The sequence below is a fragment of the Oryza brachyantha genome, chromosome 8 (genome assembly GCF_000231095.2).
Source record: "Oryza brachyantha chromosome 8, ObraRS2, whole genome shotgun sequence".
NCBI classification, from domain to species: Eukaryota; Viridiplantae; Streptophyta; class Magnoliopsida; order Poales; family Poaceae; genus Oryza; species Oryza brachyantha.
This window is the reverse complement of record NC_023170.2, coordinates 12,982,461-13,002,068: the sequence shown is the minus strand read 5'-3', so window position 1 is coordinate 13,002,068 and position 19,608 is coordinate 12,982,461. Positions and strand designations below refer to the sequence as shown.

Here is a 19,608-nt window from a genome sequence, read left to right as displayed (position 1 = left end):
TGTTCAGCTGCAGCAAATGGGATCGGGCTATGTGTCGACGCCTTTAAATCGCCTGCACTGCCTCACGCAGACAGGGTCTCCTTCTCGATCCCTCTCCCTCTTGACGCAGCGTTTCTTCAATTCTTCCGCTGCGGTTGACAGCAACGATCGATCGATGCAGGAAAATTTCAGGTTTACCGTACACGATGTAGGCCGCGTTCGTTCGTCGTCCGGTTTGCTAATCTGAATTCTTTGGTTGCGTGCACGCGCTTTCTAAACTGTCATGTCAAATGGTGTGTTTTCTATAATTTTTTTTTAGAAAAGTTAGTTTTAAAAATCATATTAATATTTTTTAATTTGTTATAACTAATAATTAATTAATGATATGTTAATTGTTTCTATGTTTTTAAGCCGTTTACTCGCTGCGTTCGCAAGTGCCGAGTAAAACTTTTACTTCATTTTTAATGTACATGCTTCCCGAACTACTAAACGGGTTATTTTTATAAAATATATATATATATATATATATGAAGGTTGTTTAAAAAATCATATTAATTTATTTTTAAGTTTATAAAAGTCAATATGTCATTAATTATATACTAATAATTTTTCTTGTTTTACATGATTTAATTTGGGATTAATTAGATTCATGTCATTATAAATTTGCTAGTTTAGAAAAATACCATTATAATTCACCTAATAGGAAGATATGTCATTATAATTCTTTCTCTTTTAGAGCCATGCCATTTTCTACGTGGAGACGGTTGGACCCACATGCACACCCGTGTATTTCCATATTGCCCAAAATACCCCTGCTTCCTCTCTCTCTTCAATAGTACGGGAGGAACGACGCATCCGGCCATCGCCGGCGGCGCCACGCATCTGGCCCGTGAAGACGGTGGCGCTGGTGGTGCTGACCGGCCCGTGTCTGTCGCCCCATACAACGTCGACAACATGCTCAGCCTCCCCTCCTGTATTGGCGCCACCGGCAAGTCCTCTGCCGCTCGCGACAGTGCGCTCTCCGACGACCCCGAAATGCACGGCGCCAACGACCCTGTAAGGACATTGTTAATGGCTCATCTAAATCATCCATATCTTCATTTGAATGATCATCTAAAACACTTTTATCCTTCATATCCCTTTGTACTTCAGTAGATCATCTATATATGGCATCCTCTATATCTATTTAGAGGATTGGAGAGAGAACATCTAAATATAGAGTTTCTCTCCTAATATAGATGATATCCAAAAATAGATGAGATAGATGTTCTGCTGGAGCTAAACTTTTACTCTTCATCCTCTATTTCTAGAATGGAGGGTATGATGGACGAGCTGTTGGGATGATCTGAGATTCGAGCTAATTAATCACCGTACATCTCTGTGCAAAACTTTGCAAACATAAACTAAACTGCCGCTGACTTGCTTTGTTTATTGGTGGAAAATAGCTTTTGTGTGATGCAGGGACAGCTCGTACCTGATGAACAAGGCTCGCGCGTTCCTGGAGCTGTTCTTCTTCGCGATGTGGTTCGGGTTGGCAACATGTGCGTGTTCGGCGCGCGACTCGGATCGTTCCACCGCGCGCCGGCGCCGAGGCTGTACGCGCTCTGCATCGGCCTCCTAGCCTGGAACGTCGTCGTCTACTCGCTCCCATTATTCCTCCTGCTCTGCTGCTTCGTCTTGGCCGTCAGCTACGCGCTCGGGTACAACATGAACTCCATGTCCGTCGGCCGGGACGCCTCCGACGAGCAGCTGGCCGCACTGCCCCAGTGGTGATTCAAGGAGCCCGACTTACCGAGAGACCGTGACCGGCGAGCGTGGGTGTTGCCGGTGGCGGAGTTGACGGGGAGGCCGAGGCGGGCCATCTCCCCGACGGCGTCCTCCATGAGGGCGAGCTCTCCGCGACGGCACCTCGAGAACCTCTCCGTGACGGCGGCGACGACTCGTCCTCCTCGGCTGTGGGCTAAGGCGGCGGCGCTCAAGCAAGCGACCGGGCGGTGGGCTAGATCTCCGACGGTGGCTGGTGGGGATCGGATCCGTGTCGGGGGACACCGATTCAGGCACCTGTCAGCGCTCCGTCGCCGGCGCGTTGTCGTCTCCGCCCTTGTCGTGGTCGACTGCCGTCGTCGTCTCCACCCGCGATGTCGACTCGGGGCCAGGCGGGGAGAGCGGGCTGGGTTGTGGGCCCCACGTGTCAGGGAGTGGAGATAGGGGTATTTTAGTTCATACGAAATTAGAGTGGTCTGTACGTGGATCCAATGATCCTTAGTGTGTAGAAAATGGCATAACTAGGATAGAGAAAGATTTGTAATGACATTTATATGAATACAAAAATTATAATGGTATTTTTCTAAACTGATATATTTATAATGTCATAAATCTAATTAGTCCTTTAATTTTACTAGTGACAGCTGCTAACTTCGATCGTGGCCACTAAACCGATCCCAAAAAAAACACGGCTGAAAGCATATCGATGAGGCGAATCTACTAGAAAAGTGGGGGAGGCTCGCTCTACTGTCCTATTCTAATCATAAGAGAAATAACTAAGCCATTCCAAAATCTATATTAGATATTAATAAAAGTAGAGTCGAAACTTTATGTAATTTGTTCAAACTCAATTATATTTTGCTAGATCTGTGACTGACGGTCGAGGGTGATGACCGGGCAGCAACAAAAGAATTAACAGCACATCGACATAGGTTTGTTGGGTTTCCGCGACATCATTACCAGACGCTGTCAGATGGGCGAGGTCCCGTGCGTGCGTGGACGGGGGCCAGTACGTGCTAGCGACATATACAGCAGTATACATACATATTATATCAGGTTTGTTATTTCTCAATCGCTTCAAAATCTATCGCTTGAATGTTTCTGTTACTTGAAGATTTGTGTTTGTTATCCACATGCTAATTCGTTTTGTTTTTTTGTTACCGTTCAATTTTAATCCAACGTCTCACAAAATCGATTGATAAGTTTAGTTTTTATTTTCAAGAAATCAACTAATAGGTGACCCATATTACATATGTGTGTGAATATGAGTACATTACTAAAATGTTCACGTGGTTCTCTAGTACTGCAATTAACTGGATGTATGCGTGTCATAATTATATCAGGCAGCCTAACGTAATCTCGGTTCACCCACACTGTTCTTGATAACTGACATATAGTTGACTTACACAGCCTTGTTAGTTTGACAACAAACTACTTTCAAATGAGTGACTGTTGCTGGCAGCAAATACTGATGATCGAGGCCGTGGAGGCCAACTGAGGTATGTGCTGGCAAAGCTCATGACCAGGGAGCTGACGGGCTCCACGATGCCCATTCGACGACGCAATCTTCATGAGTATGTTGTCGAGGTGTTTTCTCACTCCTCTCTGACAGTTAGAATTCCACGAGTGAAAATCTTATCTATGAACGTGCAACAATCATATTTTCTTAATGTCGTGACATTTTTTAGGGTGTTGTTTTAGAGGTACTATTGGTAACAGGGTTATAGCCTAGCGATCGGTTTTGCTTGGAGCGGCTATCTTATCGCTAGGTTACTTCCTCGGGGTGTGGGGCTAGTGTTAGCACATAGTGGCGTGGTGTGTTTTTCTTTTTTTCTTTTTAGTTCTAGATATAGCCTCCCATGGCTATAGACCCGTAAAACTTTGTTTGATTCATACTCTTAATATAAAAATGTACAATTTTTTTGTGTATTCTTGAAAAAAACTAATTTCAAATAATTATATGGTCAATAATAATAATAAAAAGATGTATGGTTACGTTGTCGTTACGATCCCTATATAACAAGCATATTTTCAAGTATTTACATTTGTTCCTTAAAAAAGTCTTTAAAGTTTAAATTTGAGCAATGCTGATGTCAACTATTTATAGAGGAATTTGTTATTTTATCCACCAAACCGGACGATTTTGCTAAAATGGTCATAGAACTGCAGACTTTTCTAAAATGACCCTTTATCCGGTGCCACTCCTTTAAAATAGCCATACCTGTTTGAAATGTTTCACTACCATGTGCATATTTTTATGCATATGCTTAAAGGTTTAATTCTTTTGGTGTATAAACTATTTTTCTATAGCCATATACATGTTGGGAGTAAGTTAGGGGTAGTATGATACTCCCAAGTGTTTTTTAGGGAAAAAGAAAAGGAAATATGCATTTTAAATATGTATGGTCATTTTAAAGAAGCGGCACCGGATATATGGTCATTTTAGAGAAGCCCACAGTTCCGTAGCCCATTTTAGTTAGGATATCAAGTTTGGTGACCAAAATGACAAATTCCTCTTTGAGAGCGAGGAGAGTATGATTGGTACGTTAGATGCCATGTAAAAAAGTATATATCAATTTCAAATTCCTTTACCATGATGTTGGGCTGATTTGTTGTTGCACGTTCGTTTTCTCTTGATATCAACGTGCAATAGGCACCAAACCATCATCGATGTTGTCGCTCGAACTGAATAAATCATGTGCTGACGATGTACACGACTACCTGGTCATGGGTCATGACAGTTTTTATATATGGTTGTATCATGTATGCATCACTGAACCTGATGGCTCATTACTCCATCCGTTTTTAATGATCGCCACGATTGAAATTCAGATCATTTTACTTACATTAGCTTGTCTAGAAATAAGTTTATTTTTAAGTAATTATTGCATTGGAGTTTGAAAAAGCAATTAATAAATACGCTGAGAATAGATAAAGTAAATAATAATGGTATTACGATTTGATAAAGTGAAGGGTATAGTAGTATTCTTTGCTTTTGTATCGGAGATATTTAAGTATTTGTCATTTTTATGCGTGACATTTGATCGATGTCTCTGTAACACATAGTGTCAAATCTGTAAACGTGCACTGTAGCAGCAACAAAAAAATTGAATGTCCGTAGGTGTGAGGAGTGAAAGTGACGTTATTTATAAATTAAAAATAATTCATGAATAAAATTTTTATATATTTGTTCTTAGCGATGTAAAAAAACAACACTGAAAAGTAAACTACGGTGGAAAAAACCCAAAAATCAACTCCACATTTAAGATCAAAATTCAAAATTTAACTTATACTCATAAGATGAATCGAAAGATGGCGGTGCTAATCTTTACGCCATGAACATAAATCATCCAGCATATATGTAAATTAAACAAAAGTACTTTAAGGGTTACAAAAATAATATTGTAGAGTTTGGTTCATTAGATGTATAGCCACAAAATTCAGCTAATTATTAAGCCCATTAAATCTTACCACCTCAAAAAAAAAAAGCCCATTGCGCAACCTGAGCCAGTATACCAAGCAGGCCAGAATTCTCGCAGCGCTCCGGATGAAGCCCATGAGGGCCCAACAGGAGGAGCCGCGGGCCCGCGGCTGGTCAAACCAGCCCAACGCGATCCCGGCCGTCGGATCGAACCGATCCGAGCCGTCCATCCCGCGCCCAGCCGCTGGCCAACCATTTATACTCCCTATCGCCGCCGCCGCGCACTCCTCTTCTCCAACCAACCCCACCCTCGTTTTTCTAGGGTTTATCGGCGAGACCTCGCGGCGGCGGCGGCGGCGAGATGGTGCAGCGGCTCACCTACCGGAAGCGTCACAGCTACGCGACCAAGTCGAACCAGACCAGGGTCGTCAAGACCCCAGGTACGTGGCCCGATGGACCTCACACTAGGGATTTTTCGAGCCTCAGGCGTGTGGCATTCTCGAATCTCGATCTGCTCCTCCTTGGGCGAGCTTACTTGATTTGTGCTGGATTTTGAATGGTGGTGGGCGGGCCGTTGTTTGTTGTAGGCGGGAGGCTCGTGTACCAGTACACCAAGAAGAGGGCGAGCGGGCCGAAGTGCCCCGTGACCGGGAAGAAGATCCAGGGGGTGAGTGATGCCGCTCTTGTAATTTTACTTCCAATTTGGCGTAGATGTGGTGTGGATGCAGTGTATCCGTTCGCTGAAATCGCTGCTGTTTGTGTGGAACTAATACTTGGAACTGGATCTTGTTTTATTTCGGCCGGCTGCTAGATGGATTTTGGTGAATTTTTTTAATTTATGTTAATTGGGTGTGACAAGAGCTCTTACAAGAAGTTTGATTGGGGGGAATGGTTGTGTAGTTTTTAGCCTTTAGATCTTAGTTTTGTGTAAACCTGTTGATGAACAAATGGAACCAATGTCTTATGAGCCAATGTAATGAGTAATACAGTATTCGCAGTATGTTTAATGTTCTGAGGTTAGGTGCTTGTTGTATTGTCCAATGGCATTGAGGCAGTTTGATGCTTCGGGTATTTGGAAATCTAGTGTTGTAATGAGTCAGTATGAACAACACAAAATGCCATCATAAATTGGCTACACTTGGTTGCTGCTGCTATTCGAAATGTATTCCCCCCTGCTTTTTTTTTTCAATTTGCACAATGTTGTTTATTTACATCTGATCTTCTGATGAAACATTACATTAGCTTTGCTATGATGAGTAATGCTTTCAACATGCCAGATTACCACTAAATGGCTTACTGCTGCGCCTAAAGTCACACTTTCACTTTAGACCGGTGTTTTAGTTCCAGTACAAGCAGAAACTCCTCGTTTGCTTGTAATTAGTCGAGAAATGTAATGCAAACTTTGGTTTTCTTAAAAGAATAGATACTGTTTGCTTCTTGATATTACTGATACCACTTTTTTCTGTGCTAATGCACTTGTATTCGTACTGTGTTCTATTGGCTCCAGATTCCCCATTTGAGGCCTGCTGAGTACAAGAGGTCCAGGTTGTATAGGAACCGCAGGACTGTGAACCGTCCTTATGGTGGAGTGCTCTCTGGAACTGCAGTTAGGGAAAGGTCAGCACATTGCACTAGAAATCCTGCTGTGAAAAGTTTCAAGATCTGTTGTTATGTATTCTTATTAGTTGCAACTTGCAACTGTTATTCTGCAGGATCATCCGCGCTTTCTTGGTTGAGGAACAGAAGATTGTCAAGAAGGTTCTGAAAATACAGAAAACCAAGGACAAGACAGCTGCAAAGTAGAGCTCCTTCGAAAGGGTTACACAATGCTGTTTTGTACACAGGGAAGAGTATTTTTGATGGCGGTTGATGAAAGGGTCTAGTTGCCTCTTGTCGGATGATGTTTTAGCATGTGAGAGAGACGTACCTTTTGAGTTTTAGGGCTTTCAATCCTTTTATCTTATAATTGTCGGAGTATTGGGACATCTGATCCCCTCGTTCCTTAATTATGAAATTCTGTATCTTGGAACCATCGGGTACTAGTTGAATTCGCCTACATGTTAGCGATCTCTTCATTTGACTTATTTCACTTTCCTTAATGATTTGTGGGCACTTTGTGCCCCCCATCTTTGTTGTTTACTCCCTCTGTCAAAAAAAAAAAATTGAATTCTCTGGTTTCCATGTCCAATGTTTGACCATCTTTGAAAATTTTTAGGAAATTAGAAAAAAATTAGTCACACGTAAAGTACTATTTATGATTTATCATCCAATAAAAACAAAAATATCAATCGCAAAAAATTTTGAATAAAACGAAGAGTTAAAAATTGAAGGTAAAAAATGAAAAATTGGGTTATTTTGGGAGCTAAGCTTTCTCGTACAGTGATAAATGTCTACAGTACAGTATTTTGGATGACCAATTTGGCCATATCATATTACAATTAGATCTGCAGTTGGTAATATGTCAATTAGCTTTATTGATGACAAAAGACTAGCTAACGAAGGCAATGCATTTCGGAAGTTTCATTCTCATATATAGTTCAGCTTATAACAAGCTAATTGATCTTTAACAAATTTAAAATGTTAATTTGGCTACGAAAAACTAAGAAAAAAAAATGAAAAACAGAAGTGTGACTTCCTTTTTGAAAGTAGAACTATGTTGCTTTCAGAAAGTTCAGAAAGTGGTATAGATCTACGAGTATAATCTCACTCTAAAGCTGGCAATCTGCCAATAATATAATTTCACATATGTATCTCCTACTGACAGTGCAATACTCATGTAACACAATCTCACAGCACTCGGAACTCAAAAATGTATGTACAACACAACCAAAGTAGCCTTCTCTCTGTTAGCTGCCCTGTTAACAAGTGTATCTCATAGTATATACATCTAATCAAAACTGAAGAAACAATATCTGATTTTTGTCTGTTGCTAACAGAAATACTAACAGATGAAGGTGACTCACTGTATTTGTACATCTATCTCTGAATAACATCCACTAACAACACCCCCATGCCTTCCTCTGCATGGCAAGGCGCCAAAGGCTTAAGGCTTCTTCGGGTCAAAGGAATTTTACAGGAATTTCAGATGAAACAGTTCAATTCCTCCAAAATTCCTGTAAAATTCCGCCAAACCGAAGAGTGCCTTAGTGTGGCATCTCAGCATGGACAGTTGGGCTAAGGAAGGATTCCCAAGGTATGTTGCTCCTCCAATCCTCTGAAGAATCTGCTCCTAAATCAAATGGGAAGTTGATTCTTCCAAGGCCTTCCCACTCATTGTTCATGCTGAAGCCATTGCCAGGTTTTCTTGCTGATGTGTCTTGGTTCTTGCTGCTGATGCCTCCTCCATTTACATTTACAGATGAATCAACCACAAATCTACCGATCTGTTCAGGCTGCGCAAACTGCGCGTCGAAGAGGAGCGGCGCAGCGCCTGTGGTCTTCTGTGATGTTTGTATCTCAAATGGCACTATGATCTGGCTGTTCTGGACATCTGCAGATGGGCTGCAGTTGAAGTTTATGACCTTGCATGAGGAGCCATCTTGTGGATTGCTGGGCTTGTGCTGCTGCTGCTGCTGATTGCCTTGCACTCCATATTTGTTACTGAACTGAGTTGCAGGTGCTGCAGCTTGCAATGAGCAAGAAGAGCTCTCCAAGGCAAACTGTGAAGCTTGCACCGGTTGCAACGTAGTAGAGAAGAGTTCTGGATCAATTGCCCCAGGCAATTGAGGCCCCCAGGTTTGACAGAGTGCCCGTTGTGCCATGGAACTGGTCTTCTTGAAGATCCTGCAGATTGTCCAGGAGTCCTGTTCCCGGCAACAGAAAAAGTGAAACTTCAGAATTTGATATAACCTACCTTGCAATTCAGTTCTATAACTTCAAATTGAGAATGGAATGCTTACGTTGAGCGGAATGTTCTTGTCGATCGGTTTCTTCGGAAGCGAGGGATCGGTGAGTGTTGGAAGCCTGAACTCATGCATCATCCAGTCAGTCTTGATCCCTCTTGCAGCTCTGCCTTTGTAGAAGACAAGGGACTTCTTCAGCCCTATACACTTGGTACCCTCAGTGGAGTAAATTGGCCTATCTGTTCCTGTGGCTTTCCAAAATCCAGCTGCCGTCACTCGGTTTGGCCTTGCGCTGTTGCGATATTTCCGGTCTCTTGGGCAGTAGAAGTACCACTCCTTTTCGCCGGTGCTCGCAAGCTCTGTCAATGATCAAGATCAAGACAGTGAGAGTGAGATCAAGACACTGAAGTAAGATGAACAACTAGTATAACTTGGCCAGCTACAACACAAAAGATATTGGTGACTTTAGTTTCAACTTTTAGCTGAACTTCCAGTAACTTGATGAACAGATCAGTGTCACTTGTTTCTATTCAACTAGACATCACATAAGCCGGTTCATTGTTTTTTTTTTTGTCTTATGTTAATTTTGCAGTTCCTGAGATACCCTTAAAACTACAAGTTAATCTACTCTTTCTTGTTATCTTGAAAAATAAAATTTGAGCTTATTGTGTTTGAATTCATTCATTAACAGAAGGTACAAGAAGTTAGCAGAAGTAGCTGCAAGCTTACTTGGGAGATCCCATGGATCAAACTTGTAGATGTCAAGCTGTCTGATGAGCTCAATGGAGATAGGCTTCTGCTGGATCTTCCTCTTGAGATAGAAACTAACCAGCTCTTCATCTGTAGGGTGAAACCTGAATCCTGGCAGGAGGACCTCATCTGACTTGTCCATGCTGATATCATTTCTTTCCTCCATATCTCACAGAGAAGGATCAAGCCTGAAGCCTGCAAACTTACAAAGTATGCTCTTGTACTACTTATGCAGTAGCTAGTGAATGGCTTCTAGGGATGAAGCTGGTGAGGTGAAGACACAGTCACCTAGAGGCTGTGCACAGTACACTATTGCAAATCCAATACACACCATGTGTACTTATATATGAAAGCTTGTGCTACTTAGATTGACTGGATGAGGCCCACAAGTCTGAAGGATTTCATTCTGCATTAAACAACAGCTTTCAGTTCCTTCTCTGTTTGAAGCTGTCATGGTTTCTTTAATCACGGATCAGTGTCTCAAAGAAGACAAGCTGAGCAGCATGAGGGGTTCATTGTCACTTTCAGTTCACACTTACAATACTCATGTACGGCAGTCAAAACAATCCTTAAACAATGCAACAGTAGCCTTCTGAAAATTTTCAGGCCCTATTTAGTTCCAAAAACTTTTCCCGAAAATGTCATATCGAATCTTTGAACACTTAAATAAAGTATTAAATATATATAAACATTAAAACTAATTACACAGTTATTCAGGAAATCGTGAGACGAATCTTTTAAGCCTAATTAAGATATATTAGCCATAAGCGCTACGTACTAATGAAGGATTAATTAGACTCAAAAAATTCGTCTCGCGGTTTTCAGGCGAAATCTAAAATTTATTTTGTAATTAGAGTACGTTTAATACTTCGAATAGATGTCCAAAAACTTAATTTGATGTTTTTGCAAACTAAACAAGGTCTAAGCCTCTCCAGATAAAGAAGAGAATATGGAACATACTTCCAATACACTCAGTTTTTTGAGAACATCTCATTTTCTTCAGTAGCCTTCTACTACTCACTGATGTTTATATGCATTTTTTGTCAGTTTAGTTTTTGGAATTCTGAAATAATGCATAGTCACTAAACTATATCTTTTTGAGATACCTAAAGTTTGTTTTTTTATAGTGAAATGACTTCAGATAGTGATGTCCTTAGGCAGTGCGATTTCTAAACATTTGTTTATGAGCTAGCGTGTGTGACACTGCTAGGTGTTGGAAGGGAAACTTCTATTATTCTAAGTACAGTTCTGTTACACTAAATTTAATTGCACTTGAGTTGCCACGCTGAAAACCGGTCCAATTTGCTCAATGGTCAGCATGGTTAATCTTATGCTAACTCATCTCTTACTCTTACTCCACATGGAAATATTATTCCACGGTCCAAAAGATTACCTTCTTAAATATTTTTAAGAGTTTTGAACATACTACCAAACTAGACAGATACGCACATCTGAATACTTCATCCCATATTATCTTCAATTGTAAAACATAAACACAAGGTATTATTTCAAACTTTTATGGCAAGTATACGTGCATTTCAAAATGATTATTTTTACTGTAACACAGCACAGATCTCATCTCTAGGCAGATCCACAAAAATGAAGGAGGACGGCACAACTGTAACGCACCCTCGTCTTTTCGCTTCTGTTTGGGCTTATAAGCCAAATTTTGAAATTTGATTATTTTATTTTTTAGCCTTAGGTTTTAGATCACTAAGGACACATATATAAAATACTTATTCATGAATTATTTTTCATTTGCAAATATGTTGTTTGATTTTTTTGGAAAAAATGTCAAATGATCACCCTGTGGTAAGTAGGGATGTGTTCGGTTGCAGTTTCTTCTCCCCCATCTTAATTATCTTACTAACTACAAAAACACACAAACAAACCGATCCAAGAAACTGACCAAATTGATCACCGGATCATGGACAGTGACGCGAGGATTCAGCGCAAGGCGAGAGTTCTTGCTCCTTCCAATCACTCAAGGACAAAGGCTTCGCCCGTGCGCTGGTGTCGATCAGTCAGGTCAAATGCTCATCAAAAGCTTTGTGATTTGCACAACTAATTACTGCTGCACTACCAAAAGCCAATCCCATGTCTCCCCAATTCCCGGCAAATGGAGCAGGCAGCACCATTAATCCCCCCAGCTTTGGAAGAACAAACCCTATCTCGATTTGGACCAAGAACTGGGCATGCTAGCTAGCCGGGTAGGCCATTTCAGCCTCTGAATTGCCAAGAGCTGGATTGATTCGCGTCAACGTCAAACGCTTCAGGCTCAAGCGATCCATCTGCATCTCCTGCTGCTTGGGTTCACGGTTCAACGGAACACATGTCCATGCAAGCAGCTCCTCCTCGTTGACAGCTGCAATTGCAACGAAATTTATTAGTTTGCGTTCTCTTTCTCAAATAGTGGAAATTTAACGTTTTCTTTAAGGAAAACAACAGCTTAAAGGTGAAATATTGTACTTCCTTTGATTTTTTAATTGATGCTAATGAATTTTGGATATGTTTCACCCTTCGTTTTATTTAAAATTTTTGTGCAAGACCTTGTCTGCCAAGCCTGGCTCGCGAGGCGTCCCTATCGCTCGTAGTTAAAGTTACTTGAGTATTAAATTAAATCGTAACAAAATAATTAATAAGTATATAATTTTTTTGAATAAGATGAATAATCCAACGTAAATCTAAAAGTCAACCGCGCTAATTAAAAAAAAGGAGTGAGTAGTAGTCAAATACATCTTAATGCAAAGGCTGGGTTGATTTCCATTACGTGAAAAAGAAAATCAACCAAATTGTTTCGTTTGGTTGATTGATTAATCCGTAAATGTACAACTTTTTTGGATAATGAAAATCTTATTGATCTCATAAGTTACGTCAAGGCGACATAACCGTACTGAAAATCCTCCCGGCTAAAAGTGTCATTAATATTTTTGGTTGAAGTGAGACAGATGGGTGTTCTGCTTACTGATAAATAATTTTGATGAGAATATGAAAGGCATCAAAATGCTGGTCTGATGATTAAAGGACAGAGATTTCGTGTTCCGTGTAAATTAATTAACACCATCTTGTTAACCTCATCATTTCTTCCAAATCAAGCGAGAATTGGCACGAGGAGAGCTTCTATTAACATTTATTATACTTTTGTACGGCAAGAAGTCATAGTGCTTTAAATTTTGGGTCAATGGAGCTTCATCAAGAACGAAAGTAGTGCTAGGAATCTTGCAATTGAAGCATTGCCTTGGAACTTCTTGCTTCTAATTCTTGAGAAAATCTGACAGAATTTCATGTTCTGCCTGATTTTTCTTTTCAAAAGTGCAAAAATAAATGCGCATCATTGCACTAAGGATATAACGATGTATTAGACAAAGCCTTGATGCACATTCGCACTAGACTAAACGCTAAAGACGTCACTAACACAAAGCTAAGCTGACAGACTGACACTCTCACTGAACTTTGTAACAGAGTATTAAACAAATCCTAGATGCACATTTTTAGCTATTTTATACAAACCAATATAAAACCAAAGAAGTTCATAATATTCTTCATTTTTCAAACTTCAATACAATTTTCTTTCATTTTCTCTAACTCGAACCATTGATTACTCCCAAAATAAAGTTTTGTTTGGAACAAATGAAGAAAGCAAAAATGAAGCTTTCGTGGGGCGAAAGAAGTAGATTACATGATCAATCAAATCAAAAGCCAGTAACCAAGAATGTAAGAATTCACAAATTTAGTAATTTTAACAACAGTTACATATTGAAATTGATTCGTTATTTGATTTTGGGTATTTTTGTGACAGACATTGGAGGCCATGTTCTAGAAAACTATTATAAGATTATGTTATAGGAATTTTTAGCATGAACCACACCATTTGGGAGCTTAGGAAGTGTGGAAAGAAGAAAATACCTAATCAGAAAAGAGAACATAGCTGAGAAAAGTTTTGTTGTCCTTGAGAAAGTATCTCGAGATACTAAATCTTTAATATAAAATTTTAGTAACTCTAAGTACCTAATACCTCAATGTAACAAAGTTTTGCAATAAAAAAATATGATACCTCATGGTATTTCTCAAAGATAGTAAAATTGTCCTATAGCCAAAATCAATTTTGGTGATGTAGTGGCAAAGACATAGACAAGTACTCTAGTTAATCTCTAAACATAAATATCATTTATAAGTACATATATGTCATCATATTATGAATTTTGAAGAATGATAACAAAAAAGGGTTAATATATAAGAGTAACAAGCAAACTTGAAACAAGTTTCAGGTCTGAAATAAGGAAGTTGTCTTTTAGCTCAATTCTTGAATCTAGAGATACTTTTCAAAAAACAGAAACATCATTATGCAGATAATTGAACATATTATACAGGAACTGTCTGGGGATGAGGAAGAATGGCAATTTAACAAGGGGCATTCTTTACACTTTGCATATTTATCCATGCACAAGATGACACAATAGAGAATTCTCCATTTGAAATTCTTCCAAATCCATCAGATAGGCATCTTATTCTGATTGTTACAGGCTTACAGCGATGGAAAAATAATTTCTCAGAAAGCAACGTGTAACATCCACCTTGAAACGTCACCAGGAAAGACACCGACTAATACCGCTGCTGGTTAACAATAATAATAACAATACAGTAATTAGGGTTTCTCCCCTTGGGGTTATATCTTGATGTCGCCGTCACTTCAGTTCTCTGCACTTGTACAGAAACTCCAAAAGCAAAGAAACACTTCTGAAATATTCAGATCGTTATGAAACTCCAAAAGCTAGAGATTAGTTAAACAAGAGGAAACCATAAAAGAGGCAGTGAAAGTATTTATTTCAGAAAATTTATGAACACTGGAGAAGAGGAAAATTAACTGAAATTCTACAAAACTATTTTTTTGGGACGCAAGAATGTATGAATCATCTGTATATATGTGACACATCTTGTTCTAACAACAGGAAGATTTCTACAGCTGCAATTCAGGTATTTCAGTTTAAATAAGAACTACTTAACAGTAGACCGAAGTTCACCAATGGCCCATATTTTCACCACAAGATCCCTTTCGTACAAAATACAATTGATTTCATAACTTGCAAGACACTCTTACATATCATGTTCTTTATTAAATGTAAGTTTGCCTTCACACATGCGTGTACTAATCAGACAGCTAACAACGGGGGTCAATATCACAGTAGTGGCAACTTATCACTCTGCTTCATTATAATGCAATATTTGGCCCTAACTGGATCCATACATATTATAGAGATCCCTTGAGCATGCTTTACTCTCCCTGGCTATCCTAATAAATTGTGGATGACCCTAAAGCATCCAATTGTAAGTTCACACAGGTTGCATGCATCAAAGAAAGAGCCACCCCCTTTTTTAGTGTGAAAGCAAGTAAATGCTATTGGTGTTTTCCTTAAACAAGGAAAGAAAACCAGGGTAACTTGTCAGATTTCAATAGGGTTGAGCCATGCTTGGTCAAATAGGACATTAAAAACTATGAATAAATGGAACAGTATATAATTTGATGGAGCATTTCCCAATAGATGGCTACGTTAGTGGTCCAAACTATTCAGGAAAACAGAACATGGAGAAGAAAATTCTTCTTAACCAGAGGACAATGCACCTGATGGAGTACATGACTATTTTCATATTCTCATATAGTTCAGGCAGAATGGGTACTGGATAGCAATGGCATGAACATTCTGATCAGATACTATACTTTACCGTCGGCTGTGATCATATTATACACTTGTAATACATGGTCCTTGACAAACTACATACTGTGCTCACAGAGTACGTTCTCAGAGTTTCTGTTTTGCATTGACTTGAACTTTGACATCACAAAATAACATGGGATCTCCTCAAAGTAAGTTTTGACATCATAGGAGAGCAAACTCTTAGGGTGCGTTTGGTTGGTGGTCAAGCTAGGATGGGATATGTCCATCCATATTTTTAGGGATATGGTGATCCGGATTTATGTTTGGTTGGATGGATAGGATGATTTAATGTTTTGTTTGGTTGAATGGATGAGGATAGATGGGATGAGCATATTTAATTACTAATAAATAATAATACTAATTAATCAACATAAATATTATCCTAATTAGTACAAATTAACAATGAAATATATCTATCATTACTAATTAAGACTAATTTAAACTTGTTAAGTACTAATTAATAACAAAACAAGCTAATTATCACTAAACAATCACTAATGAACACGGTTAGCGAAGGTGGACAAGCTCATCCAACCAATTTGACCGAATACACCCATCCAGCATCTTTATGTAATATTTCTCTCCTGAGCCACCATATCCAGTTTCGCCCGCGAACCAAACACAACAAAAAAAACTAGGCAACCATCTCTCATCCAGACAAATCCAGTCAACCAAACACACCCTTAAATTATTTGATTGGAAAAAAAAAAGGTTGTCAGATCATTCTAGAAGGAAAAACAAGGATCATCTAAAGAGTGTATATATATTTTTAGGTGTCTTTATAATTCATGGTCCTTGATTTGGAAAGCAGTAGGATTTTTTAAATTTTTTTACGACAATGGATAGATAGCTGGTCTGCTGTTTCTTTTTTTTCTTCCTTTTCATTCTGTTCTTCGGCACCCTGCTGCCGTGTAATTTTATCTGTATTTTTTCCTCCCATCCCTTAATGATAGTCTAGCCGTCCTACTTTGGAACGGCTCGGCCAAAAAGTACACAAGGGAGCACAATCTAAAACTAGTCTAAATAACTGAAACCTTCAAGATGCCGACAACAGCTCCTTGATATTGTATCCCTGCAACTGATGGACAGTAAAAAAACACATACATTAATTTAAATATTTTTTTGAGAAATGCATTATACATGTAGTCTAGTATATATAATGGATGCTCGATGCCTACTATTTTGACAAAAGGAGCTTCTTATATTTCTCATGAAATCTCAAACAGAATAGATTAAGATTCCAAACTTTTTTACAGTTACCCAAATAATTTAGTAGATAGTAGTAGAACTACGAAGGGAATGAGCAGAGCTGTCCCTACTTCTGTCCAATACTTAAAAAACTTAAAAATATGGAACAATATAATGACAAAAGGGCAACACATACCTGAAGAAATGTTAGCAACAATATTACTCCAGAGTTCCACATAGCATGTATAACAATAGGAGTGAGAAGATTGCGACTTTGAGCATATGAGAATCCAAGTACAACACCTGTGAGCATTCAATGTATATACAAAACATAGTCAACTATATGGTGTTATATCATGCTGACATAGAACTTTCCAGTTTTTCCAAATTTCTATCTTACACACAAGGGAGCAACTACCTAATTGAGTAACTACACTGAGATAGTGGCCTTTTAGCAGGTTAGATTTTCTTGCTCTGTACTATCTATCTAATAATATCAACATAGTCACTTACCAAGCACAAATAGTTGCGGAAATTCTCCAGGTGTAAGGTGAGCAAATGCAAACACTGAAGCAGTGATAAGGACAGAAATTGGAGTAGAAAACCTGTATCGGAAATAAATTACTTATTACCTAATGAACCAATATTGCTGTAATGTTCTACTTGTAAGATAATCTTTTGAAAGGAAGCCTCTGGGCCAAGAAAAATATCATATGTATGATACCACATAGTCAAGGACACCATTAGAAATCCTCGAAACACAGTTTCTTCTAGAATTGGTGCCAGAACCCCGGTGATGCCCAGCAAACAGGCAGTGCTACCAATAAAGAAAAACAAAATCAAAAGTCAAGTCTGTCTTGCCTGATGCTCTAACCTATATAGAGTAAATCAGAAACTTCTGAAAACAGAAAAGGAACTCCAGATAAATGACACCTCATATTAGATGAGCCAATCAGTGGCAATAGAAGGACCAATGAGTCAGTCTGGAAGAAGATTATCAATAAGTAGATCAGTAAATGCAAAATGTAAGGTGGTACCCCTAACAATCAGGGTTGTCAACTTATAAAGGGCAGTGCTCAAAGGCCAGAATGAATTCCATTCGCTGAAAAAAATAATAAAGGGCAGTTCTCAATACAACAGCAGGAAACTAGATGCTGAAGCATAAATTTGCACACACCCCTCGCTCTGGAGTTTCACCACCCAGAAAGGACATTGCAGCTCCTGCTAAAGAAATAGAAATTATTGCACCAAAGAGGCCAACTCCAGCCCACAGTAGCCAACCATTTTCAAGCTTAAATGGCTCTTTCAAATCTGAAAGTTAAGAACACAGTTGCAACAATATATTGTCAAGCAGAGTTCAAAAAAAAAAATGGCAACAGACCAATCTAATCTTAGATATTAGGTGTTCTTCATATCATCGAGGTGACCCGCAACAATCCACACTAATCTAATCTTTGGAAATGTCCTAATAGTAGATATAAGCGAAAACATAACAATATCATGTAGTTACCGTAACGAAATACATCGTCTGAGAATGGCCGGAAGGTATTGGTGATGCCAAATATAACTCCAAGCACAACTGCTGTCACAATACTGTACTTGCAAATACAAAAAAGGGCAAGTAAATCTCATGGCAATATACATAGTCTTCAGTACAAGACGACGATATAGGTAGTAGGTACTGAATTGCAGTATCAGGTCATCTTGCAAACAAGAATACTATGTTAGATCCATACAATTGCCCGAAAAATAGTACTTCAGCCTTCTCATCTATAGTTGCATCCCCAGCTTGAAAACCTGTATACTCCAGAACAGCCTGCTCAACCATTCCTGTGAGAAGAAAGCTGTCAAAAAAAATTCAGAAAATTCTTCAGAGAAATTTACAAAACATTCAAAATGATCAGATTAATGTGGATCATAAGAAACGGAGGGCGCAAGACGCATGCAAGTTCATAATAAAAAAATTAAATGACGATGAACAATAATAGCAGAATGATTATGAAACTGGAATGCTCCACAGAACCAATCGACTAAGGTACCTTACTGCACATGCCACCATCGTGAGCGAAATGGTTGGCCACTCCCACGGCACATCCCACCGGCGAAGGACAGGCCACTCATCCAAAATTTTCTTCTGCAGAGAAAAAAAGTCAACATTTTTGCAACGGATAAATCACAGTTCACAACAGAAATCTGCGAAAGGAAAGGAAAGAAAAATTCCCATTGCAACGACCCATCATAGCACACATTATCAGGAGGAAGCGCGGGCGGATCGTTCCTGTCATCGAGGGAGCAGAAGCAAGCGAATCCTCCGCAACCTCTCCTCCGTCCAGCTTCCGGCAGCCGCATTAACAGCTCCTCCACCACCCGACGGCGACCGGTTCTTGGCGAGAGAAACTGGCGCAGCCTCCGCTTGGATAGGACGCGCAGCGACCCGCCGCCGCCGCATGGCATCGGGCGGAGGCGGAAGAGCAGAGAGGGTGGCGCAGACGGCGAAGCCATCGAAGGAATCCTTCGACCGGAAGCCGGCAAGCCACCGCCGGCGCCGGCGTGGTCACCGGGGCTCGTGAGGGAGGATAGGAGGAGACGGGGATAAGATACAAGGGCCCTTTTGCAAATAAAAGCAGTAAGGGACTATTATGTAAATTAAATTCTGAATGAGGGTCTTTATGTAAATTAAATTATAAACGATAAAAGTAGGCCTTTATTTCGCTGGGCCAAAGCTGTCACACCCATAAATTTACACCAAATTTCTAAACAATAGCATGCATTAAATCTCGGTCTAGGAATCAGCCCGAGTACACACTATGACAAAATTAATACACAGTTCCACAACTTAAAAACAAATAAAAATAATTATCTATTGAAATGCAGCGGAAAAGGAAAACAAGACTAGGCCATCTAGTCTTCAGCTTCAGCTGCAATGACGGCTCCACACCACAGGCATTCT

The 19,608-nt window shown here is 39.6% G+C and overlaps 4 protein-coding genes across 6 annotated transcripts; 2 read left to right on the top strand and 2 right to left on the bottom strand.

The window, feature by feature from the left end:
• Positions 1 to 753: 753 nt before the first annotated feature.
• On the top strand, positions 754 to 1,752 carry LOC107304731. Its single transcript, XM_015840129.2, has 2 exons — positions 754 to 1,035; positions 1,441 to 1,752. Exons 1-2 carry the CDS (start codon positions 754 to 756, stop codon positions 1,750 to 1,752), a joined length of 594 nt encoding a protein of 197 aa, XP_015695615.2.
• A 3,696-nt stretch (positions 1,753 to 5,448) lies between these two features.
• Positions 5,449 to 7,303, top strand: LOC102717456 (60S ribosomal protein L34). The gene is made up of 4 exons (XM_006659377.3): positions 5,449 to 5,604; positions 5,752 to 5,831; positions 6,672 to 6,781; positions 6,877 to 7,303. The coding sequence occupies exons 1-4, from the start codon at positions 5,526 to 5,528 to the stop codon at positions 6,965 to 6,967; spliced, it is 360 nt and encodes a 119-aa protein (XP_006659440.2). The 5' UTR covers positions 5,449 to 5,525; the 3' UTR covers positions 6,968 to 7,303.
• A 620-nt stretch (positions 7,304 to 7,923) lies between these two features.
• Positions 7,924 to 10,048, bottom strand: LOC102717176 (protein FEZ-like). The gene is made up of 3 exons (XM_006659376.3): positions 9,736 to 10,048; positions 9,064 to 9,365; positions 7,924 to 8,967 (listed from the first exon to the last, which is right to left on the bottom strand). Exons 1-3 carry the CDS (start codon positions 9,920 to 9,922, stop codon positions 8,308 to 8,310), a joined length of 1,149 nt encoding a protein of 382 aa, XP_006659439.1. The 5' UTR covers positions 9,923 to 10,048; the 3' UTR covers positions 7,924 to 8,307.
• A 6,221-nt stretch (positions 10,049 to 16,269) lies between these two features.
• On the bottom strand, positions 16,270 to 19,265 carry LOC102705837 (membrane-embedded CAAX protease MroQ-like). 3 transcript variants are annotated; one of them, XM_006660097.3, is made up of 10 exons: positions 18,906 to 19,265; positions 18,698 to 18,792; positions 18,395 to 18,502; positions 18,169 to 18,251; positions 17,836 to 17,969; positions 17,592 to 17,641; positions 17,383 to 17,475; positions 17,172 to 17,263; positions 16,855 to 16,961; positions 16,270 to 16,548 (listed from the first exon to the last, which is right to left on the bottom strand). In XM_006660097.3, the coding sequence occupies exons 1-10, from the start codon at positions 19,158 to 19,160 to the stop codon at positions 16,507 to 16,509; spliced, it is 1,059 nt and encodes a 352-aa protein (XP_006660160.1). In that variant the 5' UTR covers positions 19,161 to 19,265; the 3' UTR covers positions 16,270 to 16,506. The 3 variants fall into 3 exon arrangements, with proteins under 3 accessions (XP_006660160.1, XP_015695731.1, XP_015695732.1); XM_015840245.2 differs by lacking the exon at positions 17,592 to 17,641; XM_015840246.2 differs by lacking the exons at positions 17,383 to 17,475; positions 17,592 to 17,641.
• Between the last annotated feature and the right edge of the window lie 343 nt (positions 19,266 to 19,608).